At 52.2% G+C, this 21,601-nt stretch overlaps 1 protein-coding gene across 2 annotated transcripts in view; it reads left to right on the forward strand.

The window, feature by feature from the left end:
• PARN (poly(A)-specific ribonuclease) overlaps positions 1 to 21,601 on the forward strand; it is a 615,197-nt gene that overhangs the window by 502,325 nt on the left and 91,271 nt on the right. For both annotated transcript variants that reach the window (XM_086941354.1, XM_086941353.1), the window contains exon 22: positions 10,280 to 10,469. In XM_086941354.1, coding sequence (XP_086797480.1) covers positions 10,280 to 10,469 — 190 coding nt within the window. The remainder of the gene's footprint in view (positions 1 to 10,279; positions 10,470 to 21,601) is intronic.

The following is a 21,601-nucleotide window of genomic DNA, read 5'->3' on the forward strand; positions in this document are numbered from 1 at the left end:
TCTTGCAGAAAGGGGTATCTTCCTAGCAGTATGTTTCACAGGTGCTACACTTTTTTTTGTTTTGATAACATGTTGGTAACCAATGGCCTCCCCCAACTTCTCACTGAAAATGCTTTCATGCTTTTTAAGAATAACCACTAAGTTCTCCTGTACTATATTGCATGCTGCACTCTCAACTTCAACACACATAACAGGTGGATCAGCTCTCGGGTTCACCCTTATGTTGAGCTCGTATTGGTGTAGCCACCCTAAGATAGCAGGGCCATGTGGGGACACATAAACTTTCCCCTGGGTGACTCTCCCTTTGAACTTAATATTGCCCTCAAAGTATCCAAGGACACCAATGCTCACACCTTGGCAACCCCTGTAACCCCTTAGTGTGATGTCAGATTTCACTAAAATAGAACCAGTGCAAGCTGAATTATACAATTTCTTAGGGATGATTGTGTAAAGCGACCCTGTATCCACCATTAAATTAACAACAATACCATTCAATTCAAAATCTGCTCTAGGCCGAGATAGGACAACATCCTCAGTTGACTCCAAGCTGCCAGCAGACGTAATCATCATTACTTCCGCCTCATCATCAGTAATTTCGCTCTCAACCATAGCAACCTTTCTTGAGCCAATAGTTCTACACATCCGTGCATAATGCCCTTTCTTCCCGCATTTTAAACAATCACTGGACAAAGCCGTACAATTCTTGCAATCGGCTAAATGAAAAGGACTTCCACACCTATTACAAGACCGTGTAGTCGGTCTAAACTTGCTTGTACCACTTTTATTAAAAGAGGTTGTGGGTTTCCCCCCCTTATTTGTCTGTTTCCCTTGTATTAAACCAATGCTCTCTGAAGCATCTGCCTGTAAACTCGCAACCTCCTGACAACTATTGTGTCCCAGTTGTATTCTTTTAAGCTCCTTCATACACCTATCGCTTTCTTCAGCGACTTTAGCAATGGTAATTGCCTCAGTAAGGGTGGGGTTTTTAGCTGCCCACAACTTTTCCTGTGTTTTTTTACTAAAACATTGCACAATTAACTGATCACGAATCATCTCATCTTGTATGTTCCCAAACTGACATTTCATAGAGAGTTCCCTTAGCCTAGAGACAAATTCATCTATTGTTTCATTTTCCTTTTGAGGAGCAGTATAGAATTTGTGTCTGCGCATCACAACATTTTCTTGCTTAGCAAATCTAGTGTAAAGTCTAAACAGAGCATCTTTGTACACATCATCAATGTCAAGAGGCGGATTTGGCAAATATTTAAATACTCTTTGTCCCTCTTTACCTAGGGCACCCAGAAGTAACGCTTTCTTCCTGATGGCAGAAAACTTTGTACCATCCAAGGCTATGATATAATTTTCAAACGCCTCACACCAGTCATCCCATTCCATTGAGGGTTCACCAGGGGCACTAAGAAAAGGGACAAGTGCTTGAATAGCATTACTCACATTCATAGTGAATACCCAAAAGTGATGCACAAAACACAAAAGAGGAAAAGTTAAACAGGATAAAATTTTGCACACTCAGTAAATTTCACAATGTCCCAATTTAAAGTGTGTGTGTCACTGACGCTTAGGTTGAAAGAAGCTGAGTAACACACTGTGACGAGGTCGATTTTAAAGTGTGTGTGTCACTGTAAATTTGCCTTCCTCCAAGACGGTCGTCTTTATTGACAAACGTTTTGTGGCTGCGTGACACACAGAAGCGAGTTTGCTTGTAAGTGAGTGTGTCACTGTAGGCAGAATTGCGCTGAAATCTGCTCGAAATGCTTTTCCTTAAGGTGTGCGTTTCCCCTTTAATTCGTTCCTCCCTCCGAGCAGTGGGGCTCACTTGTGCTGCCTTTCCTTTAAGCAAAGGCTTCCCCTTTAAGCAACGACTTCCCCTTTAATACAGGAGGCACCAAGGGGCGCTGTCGCCTGCGTAGACCGGCTGAGGAGGAAGAGTTAACACTCCGTCAGGCTTGGGGCGAAGACAGTTTTAAACGCGGTTCCCTTCACGGTGAGCGATTTTCTGACATACCTTCAGGAGAGGCTTACGTTATGCTTCGAAGGCTTCCTCTTGTCAGTGAAAATCTCCTCTGGTCGGGTTTCCTTTCTCGCGTCGTCTTTTCTTTCAAACTCTGTTTTTCTTCCTCGGATCACCCTCCGCCTCCGGCCGTCGTCAAAGTCGCCAAAATGTTATAAATGGAAGTATAGAGGCGGCACACCAGAGTCGTGTCAGGCAGGGTCGTTTATTTAGATACGACGTAGAAAACCCAACCATCGTGGACGGAACCAAACGGGCAACTGACGACCGTTGGACCGAACACGAGACATGTCACCAAGTCAGCAGCGCGAGCACAGCGCGCGACAATGACAGTGACGCAGGGCACAGGGCGAATACAACAAATTTGCTTATACTTCTCTAGTGAAGTGGCAGTCTGTGTATCCAGAGACTGTATATTAAATGCTACTAGTTGTCCTGCAGAATGTATTATGCCACCCACTTATGTAGCCCTTTAAAACCAGCCTCTGGCCTGCCATTGCAATCCGTGCGCAGTTTTAAACTACCAAAAAAAACCTTTTGCCAAGCCTAAACCTCCATTTTTAGTACATATGTCACCGCTAAGGTAGGCCGTAACCAGCCCATAGGGTAGAGTACATTATATTTACAAGGTAGGACATGCGTTTTCAAGTTTTACATGTCCTGGTAGTGAAAAACTCCCAAATTCGTTTTTCACTACTGTGAGGCCTACCTCTCCTGTAGGATAAGATTGCTGTATCACATTTTAATGAGTGATAACTTTTGATTGAGAACAGGTAGAAATCTCATTTTAGATCTCAAATGAATTGTAATGTTAAATACTCTAATGGTAAAGTCTAATTTTAACCCACAATTCTGAAAATGGCTCTTAGAAAGTTAGCATTTTTGTGGTCTAACCATTTGAAGCCTGTCATGCGGCACTTGACTGTGAATAGTTGGCCTTTGTGTATTCCTCTTAGACAGTGAGAAAAAAGGGGAATAGGTGTTAGAAGGATGGGGTCATCCTGCCAGAATGGGTGGGGTGGATCTGTTCCCTGTCCCTCTTAAATTTCAAAGGACTGCCTCAAGCACACTCCGAAAGAAACTTATCTGAAAGAAACAGGTTAGTATTAGATTCCTTACCTTAGAATATCCCCAGGCGTCAGTCTGGATCCGGAAACTTTTGCGTAGTAGTACCCTTGCGCGTCGGTAGGCGTCCCCGGCGGCTTCGCGTCTGTCGTCGGCCTCGTGCGCCGTGATGACGTCGCTGGAGTATATAGACGCCTCCGCGCGCTGACGTCAGTTCTTCTTTTTTCCGCGCCAGTTAGCGCAGATCCGAAGAGCAGTACTCCGGTCTTTGACCAAAGTTTTTGAATCTTTTTGATATCTTCTTACGGTGCCGGTAGGATGCCTGGTTTTAAGAACTGTGACGACTGTGACCGCACGATGTCGGTCACGGACCATCACCGACTCTGCCTCCGGTGCCTGGGCCCCGACCACGACGTGGACGCCTGCGTCGATTGCCGGGCCTTGTCGAATAAAGCTAGGCGGGAGCGGTCCCGCAAGCTGCTCGAGCTCCGGGTGTCGGCCCCGTGTCGAGAGCGGTCCCGGTCGGCCGGAGGTCAAGGGAGCGATCGAGGGAGCATTCGCGGAGCCGTCACGAGCGCTCCGGGAGTCGTCACCATTCCTCTGGGTCCTCAGGTAGGAAGCACAAGAAGTCGGGGCGTCATCGTACCCCCGACTCCCCCCGACGCTCGCGCGATGCGGCCGGGGGTTTGGGTGGCCCCACCCCCGCGGCTCCGCGTGAGTCGCCGACGCGGCCTGCTCCATACCCTGCGGTCCCTGGGCAAGGCGCGTCGCCTGAGGAGATAGAGGCGTTCCTCATGGCCATGAGGGCACTGTCTCCGACGACGGGGCCTACGGCGCCTTCGGGCCCTGTGGTCCCGTCCGAGGGCCCTAGCGGTTCGGGTGCTCCTGCCTCAACGCCGTTGGGTGCTCCCGCGCCGCCGACGGCTCCGGCCCCGGTGCCGCAGGGGCCTTCAGGGTCGACGCCGGCTGGTCAACCGGCCTCTCCGGCGCCGATTCCATCGGGCTGCCCCTGGCGCCGCCCCCGCGCGGCGCCGGCCGGCGCCGCCCCCATTTCCTCTCCGACTCCGGACGCGGAGTCGAACTGGCGTGGCCCGACGCCGAGTCCGACGGCGATGGGGCCTGTGGACCCCGGGTAGCCGGTCTACATTGTTGATTCCGAATATGGTGAGGATGTAGATTACGGAGAGGAGTGGGAGGGGTCTGAGGACCCTCTGACCCGCGAGTGTCAGTACAATGTGGACTGGAGACTTGGGTGAAGCCAGTGGTCTGGATGACTTCTCCAACCCTGGCTTTGTCTCGCCTCCTACCGTGGCTACGGAGGAGGGGGCAGCTTATTCAGTGGTGTTGATGAGGGCTGCCAAGGCCTTAAACCTTCAGCTCCCTGTTGCGGCCGTGAGGACTAACATCCTCACTGAGGTACTCAAACCGCAGTCATGCCCACAGGAGCCACTGCTGCCGTTCAACGAGGCCTTAACTGACGTTCTTTTGGGCACGTGGTCCAGGCCCGCTTCAGGTTCGCCTGTTGATAGGAACGTGGCCAGACGCCACCGTCCGTGTACGGATGACCCCAAGTTCTTGTCCACCCATCCCACCCCAAAGAGCCTCGTGATCCAGGCCTCGACTTCCCAGACCGCATTCCCGTCGGCCCCGCCCGACCGGAAATCTAAGAGGTACGACCAGTATGGTAAGAAGGTCTTCTCGTCCCTGAGTCTGGGACTGCGGTCTTGCAACACCGCATGCCTCTTGGGCCGCTACACCCACTCTCTGTGGGATACGGTCGCGGACCTGCTGCCTGAATGTCCGCCGGAGGTACGGGCTAAGCTCGGCAAGGCTATGATTGAAGGCCGAGACGCAGAGAGGTACTACATCAGGTGTGGTCTTGATACGACCGACTCACTGGGCAGAGCGATGTCCACGACGGTGGCGATTCGTCGCCACGCCTGGCTGAGATCCGCCAATTTCTCGGCAAATGTCCAGAATGCATAGATGGACATGCCGTTTGATGGCAGTCGCCTGTTTGGCGACAAAGCAGACCACGCGCTGGAGCGCTTCAAGGACTCCAGGGTCACGGCCAAGTCCTTGGGTCTCTCGACCCAGCTCCAGCAAACGGGTTCGTTTCGCTCCTTTCGTGGCCAAGGAAGGGGCGGTCCCACATGTGCTGCCAGCCACGCGCCGCAACAGACTTATCAACGCGGGTGGCGGCCGTGGAAACCGCCGTGGTGGCGGTCGGGGACAGCGGCGAGGTCAGACCACACCTCCCCCGCAGCATCCGCCACTAAATCCTCCTAGTCCGTGCTTTCAGGCCCATGTGACGCCGGTGGGTGGCAGGGTTCGCCATCACCTCTCCCCCTGGCACACAATAACATCGGACAGGTGGGTGCTGCAGCTCGTCCGAAGGGGCTACTCCCTCCCCTTCGAGACTACTCCTCCAGCCATGCCACCGCAGAACCACCGTGTGTCGGGGGACCACTTGACACTTCTGAGGGAGGAAGTTACGGCCCTCTTGGCCAAGGGGGCCATCGAGCGCGTTCCTGGGCCAGAAGTAGGACGTGGTTGCTATCCCCACTACTTTCTGGTACCCAAGAAGGACAAAGGGGGCCTACGTCCTATCTTGGACCTAAGGAACGTCAACGGCTTCCTCCGGAAGGAGAAGTTCAAGATGTTGACATTAGCTCAGGTCTTGGCTGCTCTAGACCCGCAAGACTGGATGGTAGCGTTGGACTTACAGGATGCGTATTTTCACATCCCCGTCCTGCCGGCCCACCGGCGTTACCTGCGGTTCACGGTAGGCCAGGAGCACTTTCAGTTTATCGTGCTCCCCTTCGGCCTTACCAGCGCCCCACGGGTGTTCACAAAGGTGATGGCGGTGGTCGCAGCCCATCTGCGCAGATTAGGGGTTTCAGTCTTCCCCTATCTAGACGACTGGTTGTTGAAGGCGGGCTCGCCCCAGACAGTCGTCCACCACCTTCAGATGACGGCAGACCTCCTGCACGAGCTGGGGTTCTCCATCAATGTGCCGAAATCACACCTGTGTCCCTCTCAAAAGCTCCTTTTCATCGGAGCAGTTCTCGACTCGGCGCAGTTTCGGGTCTATCCTCTGGAACGGCGAGTCCAGGATATACAGGCCTTGATTCCCATCTTTCAGCCGTTATCCCGGGTTTCAGTCAGGTTGACGCTGCGGCTACTGGGGCTGATGGCTTCCTGCATCCTTCTGGTGCATCACGCCCGGTGGCGGATGCGGGCTCTGCAGTGGGACCGGAAGTTTCAGTGGGCCCAGCATCAGGGCAACTTGTCCGACCATGTCTTGATCTCGGAGGGCACTGCGAGACACCTGCAGTGGTGGCTTATGGACCGCGATTAGGTCAGAGGCAGATCCCTCTCCCTTCCCCAACCGGAGCATGTTGTTGTGACGGACGCGTCCCTCCAGGGCTGGGGAGGCCACTTGGGAGAGGCAGAGATCAGAGGCATCTGGTCTCCGGCGGAGTCCCGGCTCCATATAAACCTGTTGGAGCTACTGGCGATTCGTTTGGCACTGAAAGCATTCCTCCCCTTTGTCAGCGGGAGTGTGGTGCAGGTGTTCACGGACAACACCACCGCCATGTGGTACTGCAACAAGCAGGGCGGGGTGGGGTCGTGGACCCTTTGCCAAGAGGCTCTGCGCCTCTGGCAATGGCTGGAACGTCAGGGCGTGACTCTGACGGTTCAACACCTGGCAGGTTCTCTGAACGCCAGGGCGGACGAACTCAGCCGTCGGTGCTCGATGGATCACGAATGGCGTCTGAACTCGGACGTGGCGCAAGGCCTCTTTCTGCGATGGGGAGAGCCTTGGTTAGATCTATTCGCCACAGAAGAGAACGCGCAATGTCATCAGTTCTGCGCGTTGGAGTTTCCAAGACGGCACTCGCACGGCGACGCCTTTCGGCGCGAGTGGAGTTGCGGTCTGTTATACGCCTTTCCGCCTATACCACTTCTGCCCAGAGTGCTGAAGATCAGGCGCGACCGGGCCCAAGTCATCCTTGTGGCTCCGGACTGGGCTCGAAGGTACTGGTATCCCGAGCTACTCAGCATGTCAGTCGGTCCCCTGATCCACCTGCCCCTTCAGGAGGACCTTCTGTCGCAGTAGCAGGGGACGGTCCTCCACCCGAACCTGTCCAGCCTCCACCTCCATGTTTGGAGATTGAGCGGCAACAGTTGAGGCCATTTGACTTGCCTCCTGAAGTCTGTGATGTGATTCTCGCAGCCAGGCGTCCCTCCACAAAGTCGGTATACGCCTGCCGGTGGAATAGATTTGTGGCATGGTGCACAGCAAAGGCTGTGTATCCTCTTTCTGCCCCTCTTTCCGAGGTTCTCCTCTTTTTTCTTTCTCTTGCCCAGCAGGGCTCTGCTCTGGGCACTATCAAGGGCAACCTTTCTGCCCTTTCGGCCTTTCTGAGGCTGCCTGATCAACCTTCTTTGTTCAAGTCCCCTATTGTAACAAGGTTCTTGAAAGGCATCACACACATGTATCCTCCTGTTCCGTTTGTGATGCCTCAGTGGGACTTGAACCTGGTTCTAACCTTCTTGATGTGTGCTCCCTTTGAGCCACTTCATTCCTGTCCTCTCCGTCTCCTGACTTTAAAGATGGCCTTCCTGGTTGCCATCACCTCTGCCAGGAGAGTGAGTGAGCTCCAGGCTCTTTCTGTCAAACCTCCCTTCCTGTCCATTCATCCAGACAAGGTGGTTTTGAGAACTAGACCTTCTTTCCTGCCCAAAGTTGTCTCTGCTTTTCACATCGGGCAGTCCATCACCCTCCCCTCCTTCTTCCCGCCTCCGCATCCTTCAAAGGATGAAGAGCGGCTCCATCGTCTGGACCCAAAACGTGCGCTTTCATTTTATATGGATCGCACACGCCAGTTCCGGGTGGATGACCAACTGTTTGTTGGCTACGTGGGTGCGAAGTAGGGACGGGCGGTACATAAACGGACCATCTCTCGGTGGGTCATTCTGTGCATCAAAGCGTGCTACTCTTTGGCTCGGAAGGAGCCTCCTGTTGGGCTGAGGGCCCATTCCACTCGGGCCACGGCGGCTACTACTGCCCTGGGCCGGGGAGTCCCTTTGCAGGACTTTTGCCAGGCGGCTACGTGGGCCTCGCTGCACACTTTTGCGAGGCACTACTGCCTGGACAGTCCAGTCCGGAGGGATGGCTTCTTTGGCCGTTCGGTCCTCCAGGACTTTCTGGTGTAGGATTGTATTGGTTCGCAGACCCACCACCGGGGCTGGTATTGCTGGGGTATCTATTCTAAGGTAAGGAATCTAATACTAACCTGTTTCTTTCAGATGAACAAGTTACTTACCTTCGGTAACGATATATCTGTAAGAAACAGTAGTTAGTATTAGATTCCTTACCGCCTCACCCATCCTCCCCGTTCTGCGAACTGATACCTAGGGTTAAGGACATCCCTTTCAGGGCCCTAGTTTCAAATGGCACCAGTGTTGGTTCTCACATGGCTCTGCGTGTTCTGGCGCGGAAAAGCTGTGTACAAAGAACTGACGTCAGCGCGCGGAGGCGGCGTCTATATACTCCAACGACGTCATCACGGCGCACAACGCCGACGACGGACGTGGAGCCGCAGGGGAGGCCTGCAGCCGACGCCTACCGACGCGCAGGGGTACTGCTACGCAAAAGTTTCCGGATCCAGATTGACGCCTGGGGATATTCTAAGGTAAGGAATCTAATACTAACTACTGTTTCTTACAGATATATCGTTACCGAAGGTAAGTAACTTTTTCGACACCAGGCTATTATCACCCTCTAAAGCAAAACCAAAGGGGATGATGGACGTAGTGTTGTACATTGCAAGCACTCACCCCCTGAAACCGGTCCCAGGAGGCTTGTTTCCGGTCCAGGGAAGACATGGCTTGGCAGTTCGGGCTGGACTGTTCCCATGAGGCACAGGGTCAGACTGATTTGTATATGGCCATGTCTGGACTGGGGTGGCGGAGTGAGCTAAAGAATGATGATGGATTAAACCCTGATCAGTTGTCTGGGGGCGAGTGTTTGCAATGTTCAACACTCCGTCCATCATCCGCTTTGGTTTTGCTATTATCACCATATAGCCTGGGCAGGGGAACAAAGGACACTTTCTGAACCAGATGTGGTAGTCTAGAAGGTTCTCCCACTTAAAAGGATGAAACCATGTATAAATGTTGGACCTCCTTTCCACTCTCCAGTTCACTCCTGGGCCTAAAATAGACCCCTAGAAGGACTTCCTTGTACATTAGACATCTGTTAGGCTGCAACGTGGGTGTATCTGCACAAGTGCGCAAAGCACTACTGCCTTGACAGTCGGGGTGATGCAGAGGCCACTGTGCCTAGTCTGTCCTGCAGGATTTCCATGTTTGTGTCCTCTCCCAAGACCCTCCACCATTAGGAGGCACTGCTTGTGGTACCTATTCTAGAAGTGAGGAACCTGCGATTATAAATATCCATTAAAAAACAAGTTACTTCCCTTCAGTAATGCTCTTTCCAGTTGACACTCTAACTTCAGATTCCTCACTGTTCTGTGGAGAACACTTAACACCTCAAAATCCCAAGTTCGAGGTCAGCACATTCTAATGGACTATTTGTTATACTCGGTGTCACAGGGCTCAGAAGTAAAAAGATTATTAAACTGACTTCAGCGCCAGGGGTGGCGCTTATATATGGCTTTTCTGTGTCACGTACCGGCGGTTTTGCCTTTTTAAATCGAAAAATAAATGAGGACTGTTGCCCTCAAAAATAGCGAGGCCAGGAAAATGACCTCTTTCCTTGCCCCCTACCCCCACTTTCTTACGGGCTAGTTCACACGTTATGCATATTTAAAAATAGGTTGAGTCGAAATAGTACAACCCCTTAAAGTTCTAAACCTAGCCATGCTGAAGAGTTTTGTTGTTTTTTTCAGTCATAAGTGTGGTAGATTAACAGAAGGCGTGTGTATTCCGTTTATAGCTAATTCTACAACCAAACTCTTTAACTTTCATACTTTCTCAGAATTTCTGCTTTTTTATGTTATTCTTTAGATCAGTTTGTTAACATTTTTTCCACTTCTTCATACTGAGTTTGAGGATTTCATCTCGGCTGTTTTTTGGCCTACTGTTATACCCACTTCTAAATATTTGGCAAGGTGATTATTGCTTAAAATTATAAAAAATATTTTTTCCTGGTAGCTGTGAACACGAGCCAGTATGCTGAAAGTTATCGAATCCAGACATATGCTGATTATGTGGTAAAGAAACAAGAGGAAGCAAAAGCTAAGCGAAAATGGAGTGAAGACAGCTGGAAAGAGATGGAAAGGAAAAGGCTAAAAAGCCAACATGCAACATACGTTCCCCAGAGTCAAAATTTCTACGGGAATAGGTGAGTTTTACGTTTTGGGTGTTGCTTTGTCATAAGTGCAAAAAATTAAAAACAAAATGTTTATTGCTATTGTTATACTTAATATATAAACTGACCTAAAACCTGAAATGCACCTCGTTTGGGATGGTGGTGTAGAGGGTACCCATTGAGAAATTTATAGAAGGTTCTGTCACATTTTGTGTCTGTTGCGTTTTCAACTTGTGAATACCCAGCTACTGGTGAAAATGAACATTACTTCTACAGTGGTTGCTTCAGTTTTGTCTCCGCATTGCACATGCATGCACAGCACACCCCTTCCCTTCCCTTCATGTATGAACTCTTCGCTAGCTCCCTTTTTCCATCGTCCAGTGTGGATCAGAACTGCTTCCCATTTGCTCGGGTAATTCTTAATTCTGTAGTTTGCCCCTGACGCCCTTTAAAATTGATTGTTGTGAATTTTCGGATGTTTTCCCTCCACCTTCTTCCTTGAGCTTCCGTAGATCATGATTCAGGGCCTTGGTAATGGCCCGGTACTTTGTACCAGTTTGGCCTGCTACATGCAGCTCTCCACTGCTATCCTCCTCATGGAGAAGTACACTCACTGCAACTAATCAGGTAGTGCAAGTTAACATGGGAACATGAAAATACCTTGATGCAAGACCATATTCCTCCGGGCAGCAGACAAACTTTATCTTTTGAAACTTCCTATTCCTTTGAGTCAAGAACATTTGCTCTACTGTACTCTGAGCTCCAGGGACGCTGTTTCACTGTAGAAGTAACCAAGACTGAGTGAAAGAGCGTGCAAGGCTTTCCATCTGGGAGTAGAACATTTAACCAAGTCTCAGTTCACTAGGGTGAGTCTCTCTACCTCTCTCTTCGAGCCATTTCTTTGGTGGTTCCAACCTAACTAGGTTACTCCCCTCTACCCCTGCTTTTGATCCCTGCCCCCTACACCATGCCGCCTGCAGATCTGAGTGGAGAGCCCCAATTAGCAAGCAGAGCACCTCATCACTAGAAATCTAAAAAGGCCAGCCTTCCCTAATAAGAAATGGCATAAGCTCCCCTTCCACCACCTGTGAAACACAGGAGAAGCAATAGCACATAGATGCACTGGCCCCTGCTGAATTAGCCTCTCAGGATATGCAACAGCAGCATTTTTTTTGGGAGATCACCCGGACACTGAAGGTGTACTGCATCCAGGTTTGTCAACTTTCACTCTCCCTGCCAAGCGAGATCTTGGTGGAACAGACATTCATGCTGGTCTACTCAGTTCAACCACTGTAGTGTCACTGAGTACTCTGTCTCCTCAGGACTAGTTATTCTTTAGATTCTCTCTTGAATGAACCCTTTTGAGGACAGTAAACTCCATGACAACCAGGTCAGTTCTGATCCATTGGACCGGAGTCAGCAGGACCAGGAGTTCCCAAAGCCCTGTCTGCTTTCATTGTATACCTTTTTTCTCCAGTGATGCCCTCAACCCACATATCTTAACAGCCCTGCAGTGCAAAACTGAAAGTAATGTAGCCTGCCATGATCACTCACCCTCCACTGCAGACCCTGCCCACTCATGTGCATTCCCAGCATCTCTAGTGCGGCTCCTGTTAACACTAGGGTGCGTCCCAAAGATCAACCTCATGCCCTGCTTCCCTGCCTAAATCAGCACTTATGGACCACCAGGACTCCTGGTTCAGTTGCCAGGCCCAATATCGACCTTTCTTGCTCAGTCTAAAGGGAGGAATGAGGTTTCTAAGAATCTGTGTCTTGAGTGAAAGAAAAACATGTGCATCGACCCAATAACTGGTACTGGTGCACTAAAACTGCATCCAACCATATCCAACCATATGCTTCAATAATTTCATAGCGAAGGACTTGGCAACATTGCCCATTGATGCAAAATGCCCCTGGCAGAGAATGATGGCGTTTGTGGTCAGGTGACAGTAACAGTTCGTTTTTTAATGCCATTCCCTGGCAATTGTGTGTCATTGAGCAGTTCCAGATCTGCATTTGGTGGGTTCGTATGGATTTGGCACCTTCTAGCTCTGCCAAAGAGAAAGCAGAGGAATATTTATGATCAAAATAAAAAATGGATGGTGTGACTCAAGTGCTTGGATGGTCCTGAATTGCTGTCTCTACACATTGTTCGGCTTGAACATATGGGTTCTAAGTAGTACATCAGGACTGAGGTACAAGAAGACATTGCAGAGGTTCTTCCATTGGGCGTTTGATAATATCAGTATTACCACATCACGGGAATCATTTTTTATCTGATAGACTTCTAGCTGCAGATTCCTTACTTTAGAATATTTCCCAGGCATCAGACTGGATCCAGAAAATCTTGAGCAGTACCTCTGCACGTGGGTAGGAGGCGTTGATCGGCTCTGTGGTGGAGGCATCCATGCGGGAAGTGACATGTGCAGTGCCTATATAGTCACAACCCTAGTGCGCTGACATCAGTTTTCTTTCCTCCATCAGCACAGATCCGGAGAGCGGTATCTCAGTTCATTTTTAGACTATTTGTTTTTCTACCTTTTATCAAAATTCATTTGAGCTCAGCTTCCAGTGTGTTGTGCGGATGCTTCCTAGAAAAAAAACTTGTGGTGTTTAAACCCTATGGATCTCGTCACAGGCAATGTCTGTGACAGGCCCCCACTTTGCCTTTGGTGCCTGTAGCCGGGCCCTGCCTCCAAGCCTGCCCTGATAGCCGAGACATGAAAAGTTCAGGAGCGCTCCCTGAAGCTCCTGGCCCCCAGATGACTAGGTCCCCGTTGCTAGGAAGGTCTCTGACTCGCCCACGGACCCATTTCCATCTTTTGTGCCCCAAGTGATTGTCCAGTAAGTCCCACAAAAATTCAAGAAGTCGAAGCGCTCTTTGACTTCATAGTGTCAGTCCAAGTCTTTGAACAAGGCATGGGAATGCCAATCTAGGCCCCACTCTTTTGCGTCGGCTGCAGACCCTGAGTATGGGTCTGCTGCGTTCCGCACCTCCAAGAACTTCTGTGAGTGACCCCCCCCCCCCACACAGCAGCTGAAAGAATTTTATGAGGCCATGAGCCTCATATTTGGGCAGGCCAACCCCTCTACCCCTCTGTAGCCTGATTCCAGTGTGCTGTTCTCCCTCTGCTCTAGTTGGGCCCTTTGGATCTGTTCCTGTATCCAGAATCTCTCCAGTTGTGAATCTGCAACCTTCCCCGGAACACATTCTAGTGGCAGTGTTCCCTGCGTCACTAATGTCGTTGTTATACCCAACTCCGATACGGAGCCAGACTGGCGTCGCCTGACAACCGCCGACTGGAACGTGACCCTCAGTTGGAGACAGTGCCTCCCTTTACTGATAGGCACGGTGAGGAATACAATTGGGTCAGATCTGAGTATCCTTCTGGTTAACCCGACCCCCTGGAAGAGCTTGAGGATAACTGGTATGAGGAACCAGACACTGGCCTTGTCTCTCCTGCTAGTGTGGCTAGGGAGGAAGAGGCATCATTTGCCACAGTCTTGAGTGGCGCGGCCTAGGTCTTGGACCTTACACTGCCCTCTGTGGTGGTCCGGACAAATGTCTCGACAGAGGTGCCTCATCCAGGAGTAGACCGAACCTCTTCCTTTGAATGAAGATATCTCTGAAGTCCTGCTTGGGGCATGTGCCTAGCCCTGCACATGGTTTCCTGTGCACAAGACGATTGCCTTCCACTAATGCTCTGCTCCTGGGGACCAAGCTTTTCTTACCTTGTGTAGGAAAGAAGGATCTGCTTTTATGGTTACCCCCACTTCTTGTTGGTGCTATGCTGTTTCTGACTAGCCTGACTGGGATCCTGCTAATCAGGACCCCAGTCTCAGTGCTTTCTCCCCTAAATTGGTATTGTAAGTACTTGGGTACATCCCAGATTGGACACTAGTTTACCCTTATCAGTCCCTGGTATATGGTACTGAGGTACACATGGCATAGGTAAACTAGGGGTCCTCATGGGCTGAAGCATGCATTATGCCACCCATGGGGGACCACTCAAACTGTAACTACAGGCCTGCCATTGCAATCTTATGTAAGCTGGTGCTAGCACCACTTGTGAAAGCTATAGGATTCCATGTATCTAAGGTCACTGCACTTAAAACATATAAGTCCCCCTAAACCAGGCCTTTCAATCCTGAATGCAGGGGGCTGTGTGTTATAAGTGTGAGGGTGCCCCTGCATGAGCAGGGCACCCCTGCAACCTTCGGAGTCCGTTCTCCCGGGTAAGTGCATCAGCCATTACGATACTTAGTGGCCATGAGTCATTACGCGATCATTAAACTGATTGTAACAAACCCTGTCATGTTTGTTATCAAACATAGCTGGAAGAGACTATTTGTTATAGATTCCTTACCTTAGAATTACCCCCAGGCGTCAGACTGGAGCCAGAGATTTTTTCTTCAACAGTACCCCTGTGTGTCGGTAGGTGGCGTCAGTCGACTCCGCGTCTGTCGCTTGCGTCGTGTTCGCCTGAATGAGACACCGCCCCTGCGCGCTATCAGTTCTTTCTTTTTCTGCGCCAGCCAGTGCAGATCCGGAGAGAGCGGTACCCATAGTTATTTTTTTACTAGAGTTTTTTCGACTTTTGTTGACTTCTTTTTTTGAGTCCTTCAACTCCTGGTGCACGGAGGGATGTCACATCGACAGACCGGCTTCAAGCCTTGTGACTCCTGTCACAAGTTGATGTCGGTCACTGACTCACATCTCATGTGTCTTTGGTACCTGGAGCGGGACCATGACCCGAAGTCGTGCTCCAACTGTCGCGCCATGAACCCGAAGTCTTTGGCGGAGTGATGCCGAAAGCTTCTTGAGGCCAGGCCGTCAGCTCCGCGCTGTTTGAGGTCCCAGTCGAGAGGGAGGTTGCAGGAAGGGTCGTGGAGTCACCACCATCACTGTTCCTCGAAGTTATCACCATCATTCTTCATCGAAGTCTTCGGGTAAGTCTAAGCACAAAAAGAAGGCGAAGAAGCACAGTTGCTCTTTGCGTTCTCCCCATCCGTCGGCCGTCATGAAGCGAGATGCGGAAGGCCACCGTCCTTTGGCTCCACCCGCGGGGCCTACTGGAACGGCTTCGAGCTTCCTTCCCTTCCCTGGAGCGTCCCCTGCCCAGCTTCGTCTGTTTTTTGCGAAGCTCTCGACTCTATCTTTATTCAGTCCAACTCCGCCTGTGCCCCTTCGGGCCCGCGGACTCGGTTGGGGGCTCTAGACCTTTGATGCCAGCGGCTTTTAGTGCTGCAGGGCTCCTAGGGATCCAGTTCGGTCCCGGTCGACCTCCTCCGGCACGATATCTCTGACGACACCTCCGCCGCTTTTGACACTGGTGTGTCCCTGACCAGCAGTGACCCCGGCATTCCCCTTATTTTTGCAACCATGCCTGTACCGGCACCGAGCGACTCTGGTACCGGCGCCGAGCAACTCTGGTACCGGCGCCGAGCGGCTCTGGTTCGGCGCCGAGCGGCTCTGGTTCGGCGCCGAGCGGCTCTGGTACCGGCGCCGAGAGGCTCTGGTACCGGCGCCGAGAGTCTCTGGTACCGGCGCCGAGCGACTCTGGTACCGGCGCCGAGCGACTCTGGTACCGGCGCCGAGCGACTCTGGTACCGGCGCCGAGCGACTCTGGTACCGGCGCCGAGCGGCTCTGGTACCGGCGCCGAGCGGCTCTGGTACCGGCGCCGAGCGACTCTGGTACCGGCGCCGAGCGACTCTGGTACCGGCGCCGAGCGACTCTGGTACCGGCGCCGAGCGACTCTGGTACCGGCGCCGACGGACGCCGGTACCGGCGCCGACGGACGCCGGTACCGGTGCCGACGGACGCCGGTACCGGTGCCGACGGACGCCGGTACCGGTGCCGACGGACGCCGGTACCGGTGTCGACGGACGCCGGTACCGGTGTCGACGGACGCCGGTACCGGTGCCGACGGACGCCGCTACTGGCGCCGTCTGCTACTTTTGTAGCACTCTTCTCCCCTGTTTTTCCTTATCTCCCCGAGTGCTAGCCAGAGGAAGGTGAGGAGGACTGGGAGGGGTCTGTTGACCCTTTGGCAGATCAGCTCATGGAGCCAGGCTGGAGTGAGGAGTTGGGGGAACTCGTTGGTCTGGTTACCTCCCCAGACCTTGGCATGCTTTCTCCCCCTACTGTGGCCATGGAGAAGGGCGCCTCTTAACCTGTGGTGTTGCGTAGGGTGGCATAGGCCTTGGGCCTTGAGGTTCCTATGTGGCAATCTGAAAGAAACAAAATATTCCTTACCTTAGAATTACCCCTAGGCGTCAGACTGGATCCGAAAAGTTTTCGTCAACAGTACCCCTGCACGTCGGAAGGTGGTGCCATGCGAATCCGCGTCGGACGTTGGCGTCGTGGTCGCCAAGATGACATCGCAGCAGCTACTTAGATGCCGCCCTCGCGCGCTGACGTGAGTTCTTTAGTTTTCCGCACCAGCAAGCGCATATCCGGAGATAGCAATACCCCCACTCACTTTTTGACTGTGTTTTTCTAGTCAATCGACTCCTGGCACAGTAGGAATGCCCGGCTTCAAGTCTTGCATGGACTGTCAGCGCATGATATCGGTGACGGACCCGCACTGTGTCTTTACTGCCTGGGGCGTGACCACGACCCCAAGTCGTGCCCCAACTGCCTGGCCATGGCGCCGAAGCTTTTGTGGGAGCGGTCCCAAAAGTTGCTTGAAATCCGGCAGTTGGCTCCGTGCTGTTCAAGGTCCCGGTCCAGTGGGCGGTCGAACCACCACCATCGTTCGTCGGGATAGAAGTCTTCGCACTCTGCGTCAGGTAAGACGAAGCACCACAAGAAGTCGAAGAAGCGCCATCGCTCTCAGACTTCCCCTCGCCCGTCGTGCGACGCGGCTGAGGGTGGTGCCTCCCCCGTGGCTCCTGCTGAGTCTTCGCAGTCCCTGTCGGCCTACCTGCCCTTCCTGGGTTCGTCTGCGACTCCGGCCCACCTGCAGGTATTAGTCAGCCATGGCTCACCTCTTTGGGCCGTTAGGCACCGCGGGCCTGACTGGGGGCCCTCTCCCATTACTGTCGGCAGATCTGGCTCCGGCACGGCGCTGCAGGGCCTCCTTGGATCCTGGCATGGATCCCGGTCAATGCCGGTTGACCTTGTGACACCTCCAGCGACGTCCACCCCACCGGCGCCACCTCCGACAGAGGAGCTGGGGGATGCCAGTGGTCTTGCTACCTCTCCTGACTTTGGCATGATAACTTCTCCTACCGTGGCTACGGAGGAGGGTGCAAGTAAAGCAGTGGTGTTACGTAGGGCGGCCGTGGGCCTCCACCTCAAGCTCCCTACAGTGGCCGTCAGGACTATCCTGACAGAAGTGCTTCAACCGGCGGCTACCTCTGCGGAGCCACTGCTGCCCTTTAATGATGCACTTTCGGACGTTCTTTTGGGCACCCGGTCCAGGCCTAACACAGGGTCTCCTGTGGATAGGAATGTGGCCATGCGCAATCACCCGGCCCTAGGCGACCCCCTTCTCCTTTCCCAACACCCCACCCCTGAGAGCTTGGTTGTCCAAGCCTCTGCATCCCAGAACGCATTCCCTACCACACCACCGGACAGGAAATCCAAGAAACTGGAACAGTTCGGTAAGAAGACTTTTTCTTCTGTCAGTTCTGGACTGTGGGCTGTGAACACCCTGCATGCCTCTTGGGCCGTTATTCCCACTCTGTGTGAGATACGGTGGCGCAAGTGCTGCCTCCGTGTCCGGAGGAGGCCCGGACAGTGCTCTCTCAAGCTATTGCTGAAGGAAGGGATGCAGCAAAATTCACAATTCGATGTGGCCTTGACACTGCCGACTCACTGGGCAGGGAGATTTCCATGACCGAGGCGCTCCGTCGCCATGCCAGGCTGAGGACTACTGGTTTCTCTGGGGATGTCCGGAACACCCTGATGGACATGCCCTTTGATGGCAACAAAGCAGATAGTGCGTTGGAGTGCTTTAAGGACTTGTGGGTTACGGCCAAGTCCCTGGGCTTTTCTGCCACACGCTCTCCTCCGCCTTCTGCCACGGAAGGGGCACCCTGACACGTTTGCTTCAGAGCCACAGGCCTGCGCAACAACAGTCTCAGCGCGAATGTGAGGCCCGCCGAGGTGGGTCGGGGGGCTAGAGGGCGGGTCAGTCCACCTCCACCCTGGCCACCACTGCCTTCAAACCTTCCTAGTCCGGTTTTTCAGGCCCATCAAATGCCAGTGGGCGGCAGGATTCCCCATCACCTCCCCCACTGGTGCACCATCACTTCGGACAGGTGAGTTTCACAAATAGTCAGAAGGGGTTACTCCCTCCCCTTCGAGACTACCTCTCCAGTCATGCCACTCCAGTTCCACCGCGTGTTGGGGGGGATCACTTGGCACTTGTTCAACAGGAAGTCGTGGCACTCTTGGCCAAGGGTGCCATCAAACGCGTTCCTGCGCCAGAAGTAGGACGTGGTTATAATTCCCACTACTTTCTGGTGCCCAAGAAGAACAAGGGCCTGCGTCCTATCTTGGACCTCGGGGACGACAATCGCTTCTCCGGGGGATGAGAAGTTCAAGATGTTAACTCTGTCTCAGGTCTTGTCAGCCCTTGACCCTGGAGACTGGATGGTAGGGTTGGATCTGCAGGACGCATATTTCCATATTCTCGTCCTGCCGGCTCACCGGCGTTACCTGCGGTTTAAAGTAGGCCACGAGTACTTTCAGTTTATTGTGCTCCCTTTTGGCCTTCCCAGTGCCCCTCCGGTGTTCCCGAAAGTGATGGCAGTTGTCGCAGCTCATCTGCGCAGATCAGGGGTTCCAGACTTCCCCCTATCTCGACGACTGGCTGTTGAAGGCGGGCTCGCCCCAGACATTCGTCTCCCACCTTCAGACTACAGCCGACCTCCTGCATTTCCTGGGGTTCTCCATCAATGTGCTGAAGTAGCACCTGATTCCCTCTCAGAATCTCCTCTTTATCACAGCGGTTCTGCATACAATGCACTTTCGGGTCTATCCTCCTGAACGGCGAGTCCAGGATATTCAGGCTCTGATTCCAATCTTTCGTCCTCTATCCTGGGTTTCGGTCAGGATGACCCTGAGCCTGCTGGGCCCCATGGCCTCCTGCATCCTGCTGGTTGATCATGCCAGATGGCATATGCGGGCTCTGCAGTTGGATCTGAAGTTTCAGTGGGCGCAGCATCAGGGGAACCTGTCCGATTACGTCCAGATCTCGGAGGGCACTGCACAACAATTGAAGTGGTGGCTCACAAACCGGCATTGGGTCAACGGCAGATCCCGCTCCCTTTCCCAACCGGAGCACACAGTGGTGAGGGATGCGTCCCTCCTGGGATGGGGCAGCCACATTGGAGAGGCGGTTATCAGCAGGCTCTTGTCTCAGGCGGAGTACAGGCTCCATATCAACCTTCTGGAGCTCCGAGTGATCCCACTTGCACTGAAGGCATTCCTTTCCTCTGTCAAGGGGAGAGTATTGCAAGTGTTCAGAAAATACCACCGCTATGTGGTACTGCAACAAACAGGGCAGGGTGGGATCGTGGACCCCATGTCAGGAGGCCCGGCGCGACGTCTAATCAGTGACCACAATGCCAATGACTGACGTGGAGCCGCATGACTCCACCTTCTGACGTGCAGGTCCACTGCGGACTAAAACTTATCGTATCCAGTCTGACGCCTGGGGGTAATTCTAAGGTAAGATATCTATAACTAACTGATGTTTCTTACAGATATATTGTTACCGAAGGTAAGTAACTTGTGCGTCAAGACTAATCTCCTGACTGTGGTCCTTTAGCTGGCAGCGGCCTCTTCGGAGCCCCTGCTGCCATTCAATGAGGCCCTCACGGACATTCTTCTAGGCACCTGGTCCAGGTCTAGTACACGGGCTCCTGTGGATAGGATGGTTACCCTACTCCACAGCCCGACCGACGAGATTTTCCTCTCCCATCACAATACCCCTGAGAGCTTGGTGGTCCAAGCCTCAACATCTAAAGTCACATTCCCTTCTGCTCCCTCAGATAGGGAATCCAAGAAGCTGGACCATCTTGGGAAGATGTTTTCTTCCGCCAGTTTCGTGTAGTCCCTATAGAACTTATTTAGGATCTGTACATTTAGACAACATACACTGCAGGATTGGTGTCAGTCTGATTCTAGACACCCCCACTGGGTATGTTGGCCTGTGTACCAGCTAGCTCAAAGTACCACTGGGAACTCCTTTTACCAAGGAGAGAATAGTTCTTGGCAACTATCGCACTTAACAACCCTGATCCCTCAGGACCGTGGAGACCATGTACTACTTTTTGTTCAGTCACTCGTGCTCACTCAGTCTCAGAGAGTTACACAGAATAAACGATTGGGAAGTTTTAGAATAATAATTTATTTAACAGTTGTTATTCTAGTGTAAAATAGGTGCGCTGAAACAACCAATAGGCAGTAACAAATATAAGTGATTAGAAGCACTAAAAGTAAAAGGATGGTAAATCTCTACCATTTTGCTATAACCATCGATACAGGGAAGTATATAAAATACATAACAGATGCGTACTCCTATGATACTACCCTAACTAGATGTACCTAAGTGTACCTAGCATGTATGTAGGTGTTAAGCCAAGAATCCCTCTAGGATAAAGTCAACCCCATTACTTGAAGTGAGAGACTGTGGGACCCCATCTTGGTCTCGAGTTGGACACCCCGCAAGGTTTGTTAGACCACTGCGAGCTGGAGTATCTGTAGGCAGGAACCTCAGCGTCTCGCGTCAGTTTGTGTCACCAGGTAAATCCTGATCTCCTTTACTTGTCTCAGGAAGATGTGATGTTTTTATACCCAAAGGTCTCCCCGGAGGTTCTACCTTGCTGTGCCACCTGTCGGATTTAGGATGATGCCGGAAATGAACTTTATACATAGCTATTATACAGGAGATGGTAGTCCTGCTGAGTTTCCAAGAATCCTCAAGCATAATGTTTGAAGCCTTTACCAGGGAAAATCCTGCTTTCTCTGCGCAGTCGTATCTTGGCAAAAGGTCGGTCCCTAAGAAAAGTTATGTATGTAATGTTGGAAAGAATTTAGGTGAAGGATTACGATGTGATGTGAGCTAATATTGGGGTACCTATATGGAATATAACACCAGTTTAGGACTGCAGTCTGGGAACACCGCATGTCTCTTGGGCTGCTACACTC

Source organism: Lissotriton vulgaris, chromosome 10 (genome assembly GCF_964263255.1).
Source record: "Lissotriton vulgaris chromosome 10, aLisVul1.2, whole genome shotgun sequence".
Taxonomy (NCBI): Eukaryota; Metazoa; Chordata; class Amphibia; order Caudata; family Salamandridae; genus Lissotriton; species Lissotriton vulgaris.